We start from the raw sequence: 11955 nt of genomic DNA, 5'->3' as shown, positions 1-11955 counted from the left end.
TTGCACATGTGTTTTATTGGTCACTAAAGATACCCAGGTGTTGCACATGTGTTTTATTGGACACTAAAGATACCCAGGTGTTGCACATGTGTTTTATTGGACACTAAAGTTACCCAGGTGTTGCACATGTGTTTTATTGGACACTAAAGATACCCTGGTGTTGCACGTGTGTTTTATTGGACACTAAAGTTACCCAGGTGTTGCACATGTGTTTTATTGGACACTAAAGATACCCTGGTGTTGCACGTGTGTTTTATTGGACACTAAAGTTACCCAGGTGTTGCACATGTGTTTTTTTGGACACTAAAGTTACCCAGATGTTGCACATGTGTTTTATTGGTCACTAAAAATACCCAGATGTTGCACATGTGTTTTATTGGTCACTAAAGATACCCAGATGATGAACATCTTAGTCACCACAAAACAAGAAAGTAAATTAGACAGAGATACGATAAAGCTCACGGGAGGAGGGAGAGAATGGACCTAGTAGTGGCCGGGGAAGAGGCGGGGCCAGGAGCTGTAAATTGACCCCTGCAACCACAAATAGGTGAGTACAGGAACCGCTTATAACTAAATATACACGAAAAAATCCTCAATAGATATAATTTACACAGCAAAACATTTTCAATAAATTCTGCTTTATGCAAGTGTAAATCTAAGAGTAAATCCAACTGTAAATGTAAGTGTTAATGTGTCAATATACGTGTAAATTTAACTAAAGATAAGTGTAAATCTGTGAGTGTAAGCGTAAATAGAAATCTAAGTCTATATCTAACTGTTTAAGTGTAACTCTAAAGCAAATCATATTATAAATGTAAGTGCAAATATAAATGTAAATCTAAGTGTATATATCTAACTATGTGTAAGTTTAAATGTTAAGTTTAAATATCTATGTGTAAATCTAAGTGTAAATCTATGTACAAGTGTTAAGTGTAGTTAAGTCACTTTGACTTTTAGGGGGGTTATCCCAGGTAATACACACATACTTTACCACGAGACACAGGAGGAAGGACAAACACACCCTTCAGAAACTCCCGCAGAAGGACTCCAACCGCAACAATCCCAACGCTACTGAGCAATCTGAACCAGAACCCACACACTGTTCCCTCTGCCACCAACCCCCACATCACAAACCTCACCCCAACAGCTGCCCCTATGGGCATTCTGACCCCACCCCCCTCATCACAAACCCCACCCACACCACAGCCCCCACCAAGGCTCTCACTCCCCCAACCCCAATATTCTTCCAGGACCACAGTGATAGAAAAGAAGCTGAAGGTTTGGTACACAAACACGGACGGAATAACGAATAAATATGAGGAGTGGCACGAAAGAATCAGTGAGAAATCCCCAGACATCATAGCAGTCACAGAAACGAAACTCGCTGAGACAATAACAGATGCACTCTTCCCACCGGGATACCAGATCCTGAGGAAAGATAGAAGGAGTAGAGGGGAAGGAGGGGTTGCACTGCTCAAAAAACCGATGGGGATTTGAGGAAATGGAAGGCATGGACATGATTGGAGAAAGGGACTACATAGTAGGTACAATTCAGTCTGGAGAACATAAAGTAGTCATTGGAGTGATGTATAACCCACCACAGAACTGCAGGAGGCCAAGAGAGGAGTACGAAGAAAACAACAGAGCGATGGTGGACACACTGGCTGAGGTGGCAAGAAGAGCTCACTCGAGCAGAGCAAAGTTACTGGTAATGGGCGATTTCAACCACAGGGAGATCGACTGGGAAAACCTGGAGCCACATGGGGGTCCCGAAACATGGAGAGCCAAGATGATGGATGTGGTACTTGAAAACCTCATGCATCAACATGTCAGGGACACTACCAGAGAGAGAGGGGAGGATGAGCCAGCAAGACTGGATCTTGTGTTCACCCTGAGCAGTTCAGACATTGAGGACATCAATTACGAGAGGCCCCTTGGAGCTAGCGATCACGTGGTTCTGAGTTTTGATTATATAGTAGAGCTACAAGTGGAGAAGGTAACAGGAATTGAATGGGAAAAGCCAAACTACAAAAGGGGTGACTACACAGGTATGAGGAAGTATGGAAGACGGCAAATGTAGTTCCTATTTTTAAAAAGGAGACAGAAAAGAGGCACTAAACTATAGACCTGTGTCACTGACGTGTATAGTATGCAAAGTTATGGAGAAGATTATCAGGAGGAGAGTGGTGGAGCACCTGGAATGGAGCAAGAGTATAAACGCCATCCAGCACGGATTCATGGAAGGCAAATCCTGTGTCACATACCTTCTGGAGTTTTATGATAAAGTAACAGAAGTAAGACACGAGAGAGAGGGGTGGGTTGATTGCATCTTCTTGGACTGCAAGAAGGCCTTTGACACAGTTCCTCACATGAGATTAGTGCAGAAGCTAGAGGATCAGGCACATGTAACAGGAAGGGCACTGCAATGGATCAGAAAATACCTGACAGGGAGGCAACAACGAGTCATGGTACGTGATGAGGTATCACAGTGAGCACATGTGACGAGCGGGGTCCCACAGGGGTCGGTCCTAGGACCAGTGCTATTTTTGGTATATGTGAACGACATGATGGAAGGGTTAGACTCAGAGGTGTCCCTGTTCGCAGATGATGTGAAGTTAATGAGGAGAATTAAATCAGATGAGGATCAGGCAGGACTTCAAAGAGACCTGGACAGACTGGACACCTGGTCCAGCAACTGGCTTCTCGAATTTAACCCCGCCAAATGCAAAGTCATGAAGATCGGGGAAGGGCACAGAAGACCGCAGACGGAGTATAGGCTAGGTGGCCAAAGACTGCAAACCTAGCTCAAAGAGAAAGATCTTGGGGTGAGTATAACACCGAGCATGTCTCCGGAAGCACACATAACCAGATAACTGCTGCGGCATACGGGCGCGCCTGGCAAACCTGAGAACAGCGTTCCGATACCTTAGTAAGGAATCGTTCAAGACACTGTACACCGTGTACGTCAGGCCCATACTGGAGTATGCAGCACCTGTTTGGAACCCGCACTTGATGAAACACGTCAAGAAATTAGAGAAAGTGCAAAGGTTTGCGACAAGGTTAGTTCCAGAGCTAAGGGGAATGTCCTATGAAGAAAGGTTAAGGGAAATCGGTCTGACGACACTGGAGTACAGGAGGGTCAGGGGAGACATGATAACGACATAAAAAATACTGTGCGGAATAGACAAGGTGGACAGAGACGGGATGTTCCAGAGAAGGGACACAGAAACAAGAGGTCACATTTGGAAGTTGAAGACTCAGATGAATCAAAGGGATATTAGGAAGTATTTCTTCAACCATAGAGTAGTCAGGCCGTGGAATAGCCTAGAAAGTGCAGTAGTGGAGGCAGGAACCATACATAGTTTTAAGGCGAGGTATGATAAAGCTCATGGAGCAGGGAGAGAGAGGACCTATTTATTTATTTATTTTATTTATTTATTTAGTAATTTTAGCATACATACAGAGGTACAAAAAAATACAGGTAAGAGCAGCATGCCAAAGCCACTTATATGCATAGCATTACGGGCTGGCTTAAAATTAACTTAAGATTAACTAAGCAATGATGTAATCAGTGATAAAACATTATTGTAAACAGATAACTATAAAGCACAAGTGAGTATTACAAAGACAGGTCATATGGTTGCTTGCATTGCTGTACATTCAGTAGAATGGAGTATTCTGTTAGGTAGTATATTTAAAAAAATAATAAAGTTAGATTGGGTCCTAGGTTTAACATTTGTGTGATATAATTGTGAGTAACATTTAGGATATACAATTTATAAGGTTCAGTTATTTAGTATTTATTTGGTTTTGAGTGAGTAAGTGATCTTTGAGAAGAGACTTGAATTTATAAACAGGTAGTGTTTCTTTTATATTTACAGGTAATGAATTCCAGATTTTAGGGCCTTTTATGTGCATTGAGTTTTTGCATAGCGTGAGATGGACACGAGGAACATCAAAGAGTGATCTGTGCCTTGTGTTATGGTCATGTGTTCTGTTGAGGTTGGCAAGGAGATGTTTGAGGGGAGGGTTAATATCAGAGTTAAGTGTTCTATGTATGTAATAGGTGCAATAATAAGTATGGATGTTTTGTATGGTGAATAGGTTGAGTGTTTTGAATATTGGTGGAGTGTGCTGCCTGTAGTGAGAATTTGTTATCATTCTAACTGCAGCCTTTTGTTGGGTAATTAGTGGTCTGAGATGGTTAATTGTTGTTGAGCCCCATGCACAAATTCCATAGGTGAGATAGGGGTGAATAAGAGAGTGATAAAGGGCCAGGAGGGCTGACTGTGGAACATAGTACCGTATCTTCGATAGTGTGCCTACAGTCTTGGAAATTTTCTTAGAAATTTGTTGTATATGTGTATGAAATTTGAGTCTATTATCGAGGTGGATTCCTAGGAATTTTCCCTCTGTTAGCTTTGTGATAGGTGATCCGTTTATTGTTATGTTAAGAGGTACATCTGTAACTCTGTTACCAAACTGAATGAAGTAGGTTTTGTCAATGTTTAGTGTAAGTTTGTTAGTCCTCATCCAGGTAGATATTTTCTGTAATTCGGTATTTACAGTATTGGCTAGCGTGACTGGGCTCGGGTGAGAGAAGACGTATGTAGTGTCACCTGCAAAAAGTGTGGGTTTGAGTAATTGCGAAGCATTTGGTAGGTCATTTATGTATAGGAGAAAGAGAAGAGGGCCAAGGACACTTCCCTGTGGGACACCAACTGTAATTGGTTGAGCGGAAGAGCTTGCCCCATTTGCGTACACATATTGGCTTCTGTTGCTGAGGTAAGACTTGAGGTAGTTGAGGGAGTGCCCTCTAATACCATAGTGTGACAATTTTACGTGGAGCAAGTCATGGTCAACTGTATCAAAAGCTTTACGTAAGTCAATGAAGATCCCCAGTGGGACTTCTTTTTTCTCTATTGCAGTGTATATATGTTCTAGCATGTGTATAATAGCATCATTAGTATTTTTAATCCCAACCTAGTAGCAATCAGTGAAGAGGCGGGGCCAGGAGCTAGGACTCGACCCCTGCAACCACAAATAGGTGAGTACAAATAGGTGAATACGTATGAAAATTCGTGAAACTGTAATTAAGTGTCCCTATACCTAAATAAGCTTACTTACTTATATAAGTATATACTTATATAAGTCACTTTGACTTTTTTGGGTTATTCTAAGTTCCCTACACATATGTTGCTATGTATGATAATCTAAGTAACTATGTGTATACCTGAATAAACTTACTTATTTACTTATTTACTTATTTAAAAGTGTTACAGTAGTGTGTGTAGTGGCCGGGTGAGGGCACCACTGTACCCGCCACTCATTTTCGAAAACACCGCTGCTGCTTCCCTCCTTATTTTCACCCATTATGAAGCCTGAGTGAGTATTTCCTTGCTATTTTTGCCCCCAGTTTAAGGGCCGGTGAATTATTTATGGGTGTGGGTAAGTTATGGGGGTGTATGGGGTTGTTTAAAGGGTGAAAATTGGGTTTGATGAGGGAGGTGTTTGGTGGCAGACAAGGAGGTGGAGAGAGTAAATAGTGTGATAAGAAGGTGTTTGTTGTGTGATGGTGTGTTTGTGTGTTGATAGTGACTTGCTGGCACTGTCTGGCACTACCCTGGTCACTGTCAGGGGGTCTTCATGCTATGGAGAGGGCTTTTGATCCCAGGAACTGGACTTTAAGAATCTTCTTCCTTGGGTCTGGTCTCTCCTTCCTTGAATGCTGCTTCTCCTTCCTTGAATGCTGCCTCTCCTTCCTTGGATGCTGCCTTATCTTCCTTGGATCCTGTTTCTCCTTCCTTGAATGCTGCCTCTTCTTCCTTGAATGCTGCCTCTCCTTCCTTGGATCCTGCCTCTCCTTCCTTGGATCCTGCCTCTCCTTCCTTGATTGCTGCCTCTCCTTCCTTGAATGCTGCCTCTCCTTCCTTGAATGCTGCCTCTCCTTCCTTGAATGCTGCCTCTCCTTCCTTGAATGCTGCCTCTCCTTCCTTGAATGCTGCCTCTCCTTCCTTGGATCCTGCCTCTCCTTCCTTGAATGCTGCCTCTTCTTCCTTGGATGCTGCCTCTCCTTCCTTGGATCCTGCCTCTCCTTCCTTGAATGCTGCCTCTCCTTCCTTGAATGCTGCCTCTTCTTCCTTGGATGCTGCCTCTCCTTCCTTGGATCCTGCCTCTTCTTGAATGCTGCCTCTTCTTCCTTGGATGCTGCCTCGCCTTCCTTGAATGCTGCCTCTCCTTCCTTGGATCCTGTCTCATTTCCTCCCATTCCCTATGATAAGGATAATAACTATTTCTGCAAAGTACAACATGCGACTGATATAAGAGTGATTGACATGATAGGCTGTGTGTGGACCCCTCCTATGGGTTTAGTGCTTTCCCATGATAAAAAAAAAGAATCAAAATGTTTTCCTCTCTACTCTTGGCACACTTGGATTTCTTATTTTTTTTTGGCTTCCATATTCTCTTATCCAGTAACTTTTCATGTATGCCAATGGAAATGAGTCATTTTGACTTTTTTTGTGTGTGTTTCCTAGGTAATTTACACTATGTATGATAATTGTACTTATGTGTACCTGTATCTAAATAAACTTACAATGCTTCATAAAGAGTAGTAAATTATGTAAAATATTACCTAAGATAACCCAAAGTTCATTTCACATTTCCGAGGGTAATTTGACCATTATTTTTTTCTTTTAATTATTTAGGCCTTAGTTAATCATTACATTTTGTATCATTGGAAATAAGCCTATAATGGCTTTTAGGGTTATTTTTTATATATCGTCTTTTCTTAGGTTAAAGAACGCATGTGCAACTAATTTGTAATACTCATTTGTGCTAAATTGTTATCTGTTTATAATAATGTTTTTACCACTGAATATATCATTGCTTAGTTAATCTTAAGTTAATTTTAAGCTGCCCATAATGCTCTGCATACAAGAGGCTTTGGCATGTTGCACTTTAATAGCTGTATGTATTCCTTTGTACTTCTCTGTACCATGTTCAAATAAATAAATAAATAAATAAATAAATAAATAAATGTGGCATTTTGTGGCAATGTTGCCACAATAAGATGTTACATTACTTGTAAATGTCCTTTTACCTAACATGTTGGTAATACTACCTTAAACTACCAGAAGGATTTTTGTTACCAGAAGAATGTTTATATCTCAACTAAAGGACCCAGGATCATTCCTGGGCAAGACAAAATGTATGGAGAAGTCTCCTAGAACCTGCAGCTCCTATTAGCCTAGGGGTAAATAGGTACCTAGGTGTTTGTCAACTCGTGTGTTGCATCCTGGGGAAGACTTAGTGAGTTTAAAGGCTACACCACCAGCAACAGGCTGCTGCTCCCACAGCTGTAGAAAATCCTGAGAGCAGAAAAAGAGTGTGGCAGCTAATGTGACCAGTGGACAGAGTATGACAAGGACAAGCATCCTTGGTAAAGAATGTCACCTATGCTTCATCAAAGCTAGACGTTGGCACAACAACCAGGGTCAACACACATGTCCTGACATATTCCATCAGGGATTAAATTGAATGAAATTCTCTAATGTTTAAATAAAATACAGTGGTACTTTGGGTTTTGAATAGCTCCCAACTCAATCAATTATGTAAGTGTATTTTTGTAAGTGCTTTTGTAAGTGTATTTTTGGGGTCTGAAACAGACTAATCTAATTTATATTATTCCTTATGGGAACAAATTCGTTCGGTATCGGCACTTGAACAGCCTTCTGGAACGAATTAAGTTTGTAACTCTTGGTACCACTGTACATCCTTGCAACTTGCTCCAATACATCTAATTCTCAGTGACCAAAAGGCTAATATAAAGTATAAAGTAATATAACCTAATCTTAATAAACACTTGTTTTACCCACACAGCCATGCAAAAAAGATAATTTGTAATGTTTGACTTAATTACATTAAACTATTTAGAAGCATTCACAGCAGGCTAGTTTTTTCTGTTGAAGTAGAGGCTGGAAGTACTGTCCTCTCACCAAAGTGTGAAATAAGGAGCTTCTTAAGTGTTTCACACAGGCAGAAATGCTGTGGTCTACTCTCTGCATCAGGGACATGCAAGATGGCACATATACCTTGCAGCTTTTATTTATTCACAATACACTTTCCCTACTATCCGTTGCATTGTTTTTAGTGTTGTCATATTTCCTTTCCAATTTAGGAGGACTGGTCTGAGATTAGGGTGTGCAATCCATCATCTCTGAATCATTAAGAGTAAAACTGAAATAAAGTAGGTATGAGAATTATGTAGTGTTAGAGTCAGAAAATATGAATTGCATTACTGCAGTGGGTATGAAGGTCAGGGTGGCAGGAGATAAGAAGAAAGTAATCAAGGCATAGTACTATATATTAAGATGTGCTATATTAACACTTCATAATTAATGTTTAAGGTTGTACTAGTTATGCACTAAAAATTTGTTTTAGGAACCTACTATAGTACTGCTTTTTCTTTTTTTTTTTAAATTTCAGTAGGACGCCTCAAGTCCGGAAGCCTCGACCCACCCCAAAGCCTAAGACGGTCGAACGGAATGTAGAGCAGGACCCAGTGGAAGTCTACTGTCGCATTCGACCTAGTGACTCTCCTGACCAGGAAGACTGTGTCACTGTTGTTGATCCATGCACTGTGAAGGTATGCTAATGGAATACTGTACCACACAAATTTAGCATCGAACATTCATATTCGATATTAACTAAAATTTATGCCATATTGACATTTCGAGGAAATTTCAATGAACAAAGTTTGTGCAAGGGTTCCAGTGAATAACAAGGGGGCTTTCTATATAGTATGTCATTGACGTCAGTTAGGTCTGTATGTTGTACTTGTACTTGTAGAAATAAAGATTATTAAAGGTGAGGCAGGATATATGGGCAAGCCTTCTAACAATTGGTGTCCCTGTAAATACAGTAGATACCTAAGAGTTACATGTATTCATCTGTTAATATGCTAGGCTCCTCATTACGTATAATCATAATCAAACCTGCAATTCTGCAAACAGTTGAACTTGATAAAAGCCATATAGCATGTACTAATAGGATATTCAATTATCTTGTATTCATTATAACTCCTAAATTTATATTTATAACCACCTAAGAGACTATATAAAACCACTTAATTTGTCATTACCTTATTAATCTTAAGTTTGCCAGAAATGCTCTTTATATTAAGGGACTTTTTGCATGCACACCTTAATGTCATTCAACTCTGTACATTGTATGATGCTAAAATAAAGTATCTTAGTTGATCATTTCTACCAGCATCATATAGTGAGGGGGATGATTTGTTTGCAGCTGCACCACAAAAAAACAAAGAATTTGAGAAATTTGCAACAGGTGTGAAGACAGACAAACCACCAAGGGTACTTTGCTCTGACCACAATCACACCAGACAATGAGAATGTTGCAGTTCAGATATTCATCTGATTTGTGATGCCCTTTGCACTTCAAGATAGCTATTTTGGATTTTTTTTTTTTCAACAAACCAGCCGTATCCCACCGAGGCAGGGTGGCCCAAAAAGAAAAACGAAAGTTTCTCTTTTTAAATTTAGTAATTTATACAGGAGAAGGGGTTACTAGCCCCTTGCTTCTGGCATTCTAGTCGCCTCTTACGACACGCATGGCTTACGTAGGAAGAATTCTGCTCCACTTCCCCAGGGAGAAGCTATTTTGGATTTTTTTTTTTTTTTTATTATCACACCGGCCGATTCCCACCAAGGCAGGGTGGCCCGAAAAAGAAAAACTTTCACCATCATTCACTCCATCACTGTCTTGCCAGAAGGGTGCTTTACACTACAGTTTTTAAACTGCAACATTAACACCCCTCCTTCAGAGTGCAGGCACTGTACTTCCCATCTCCAGGACTCAAGTCCGGCCTGCCGGTTTCCCTGAATCCCTTCATAAATGTTACTTTGCTCACACTCCAACAGCACGTCAAGTATTAAAAACCATTTGTCTCCATTCACTCCTATCAAACACGCTCACGCATGCCTGCTGGAAGTCCAAGCCCCTCGCACACAAAACCTCCTTTACCCCCTCCCTCCAACCCTTCCTAGGCCGACCCCTACCCCGCCTTCCTTCCACTACAGACTGATACACTCTTGAAGTCATTCTGTTTCGCTCCATTCTCTCTACATGTCCGAACCACCTCAACAACCCTTCCTCAGCCCTCTGGACAACAGTTTTGGTAATCCCGCACCTCCTCCTAACTTCCAAACTACGAATTCTCTGCATTATATTCACACCACACATTGCCCTCAGACATGACATCTCCACTGCCTCCAGCCTTCTCCTCGCTGCAACATTCATCACCCACGCTTCACACCCATATAAGAGCGTTGGTAAAACTATACTCTCATACATTCCCCTCTTTGCCTCCAAGGACAAAGTTCTTTGTCTCCACAGACTCCTAAGTGCACCACTCACTCTTTTTCCCTCATCAATTCTATGATTCACCTCATCTTTCATAGACCCATCCGCTGACACGTCCACTCCCAAATATCTGAATACGTTCACCTCCTCCATACTCTCTCCTTCCAATCTGATATTCAATCTTTCATCACCTAATCTTTTTGTTATCCTCATAACCTTACTCTTTCCTGTATTCACCTTTAATTTTCTTCTTTTGCACACCCTACCAAATTCATCCACCAATCTCTGCAACTTCTCTTCAGAATCTCCCAAGAGCACAGTGTCATCAGCAAAGAGCAGCTGTGACAACTCCCACTTTGTGTGTGATTCTTTATCTTTTAACTCCACGCCTCTTGCCAAGACCCTCGCATTTACTTCTCTTACAACCCCATCTATAAATATATTAAACAACCACGGTGACATCACACATCCTTGTCTAAGGCCTACTTTTACTGGGAAAAAATTTCCCTCTTTCCTACATACTCTAACTTGAGCCTCACTATCCTCGTAAAAACTCTTCACTGCTTTCAGTAACCTACCTCCTACACCATACACTTGCAACATCTGCCACATTGCCCCCCTATCCACCCTGTCATACGCCTTTTCCAAATCCATAAATGCCACAAAGACCTCTTTAGCCTTATCTAAATACTGTTCACTTATATGTTTCACTGTAAACACCTGGTCCACACACCCCCTACCTTTCCTAAAGCCTCCTTGTTCATCTGCTATCCTATTCTCCGTCTTACTCTTAATTCTTTCAATTATAACTCTACCATACACTTTACCAGGTACACTCAACAGACTTATCCCCCTATAATTTTTGCACTCTCTTTTATCCCCTTTGCCTTTATACAAAGGAACTATGCATGCTCTCTGCCAATCCCTAGGTACCTTACCCTCTTCCATACATTTATTAAATAATTGCACCAACCACTCCAAAACTATATCCCCACCTGCTTTTAACATTTCTATCTTTATCCCATCAATCCCGGCTGCCTTACCCCCTTTCATTTTACCTACTGCCTCACGAACTTCCCCCACACTCACAACTGGCTCTTCCTCACTCCTACAAGATGTTATTCCTCCTTGCCCTATACACGAAATCACAGCTTCCCTATCTTCATCAACATTTAACAATTCCTCAAAATATTCCTTCCATCTTCCCAATACCTCTAACTCTCCATTTAATAACTCTCCTCTCCTATTTTTAACTGACAAATCCATTTGTTCTCTAGGCTTTCTTAACTTGTTAATCTCACTCCAAAACTTTTTCTTATTTTCAACAAAATTTGTTGATAACATCTCACCCACTCTCTCATTTGCTCTCTTTTTACATTGCTTCACCACTCTCTTAACTTCTCTCTTTTTCTCCATATACTCTTCCCTCCTTGCATCACTTCTACTTTGTAAAAACTTCTCATATGCTAACTTTTTCTCCCTTACTACTCTCTTTACATCATCATTCCACCAATCGCTCCTCTTCCCTCCTGCACCCACTTTCCTGTAACCACAAACTTCTGCTGAACACTC

The 11955-nt window shown here is 40.9% G+C and overlaps 1 protein-coding gene across 3 annotated transcripts in view; it reads left to right on the top strand.

The window, feature by feature from the left end:
• Positions 1-5290: 5290 nt before the first annotated feature.
• LOC128699980 (kinesin-like protein KIF23) overlaps positions 5291-11955 on the top strand; it is a 52670-nt gene continuing 46005 nt past the window's right edge. For 2 of the 3 annotated variants that reach the window (XM_053792841.1, XM_053792839.1), the window contains exons 1-2: positions 5291-5385; positions 8488-8647. In XM_053792841.1, the coding sequence (XP_053648816.1) occupies positions 5375-5385; positions 8488-8647 (171 nt within the window). In that variant the 5' untranslated portion in view covers positions 5291-5374. The remainder of the gene's footprint in view (positions 5386-8487; positions 8648-11955) is intronic. The other variant, XM_053792840.2, reaches the window with a different exon arrangement.

The sequence above is a fragment of the Cherax quadricarinatus genome, chromosome 64 (genome assembly GCF_038502225.1).
Source record: "Cherax quadricarinatus isolate ZL_2023a chromosome 64, ASM3850222v1, whole genome shotgun sequence".
Classification (NCBI taxonomy): domain Eukaryota; kingdom Metazoa; phylum Arthropoda; class Malacostraca; order Decapoda; family Parastacidae; genus Cherax; species Cherax quadricarinatus.
This window is presented reverse-complemented; position numbering and strand designations above follow the sequence as displayed.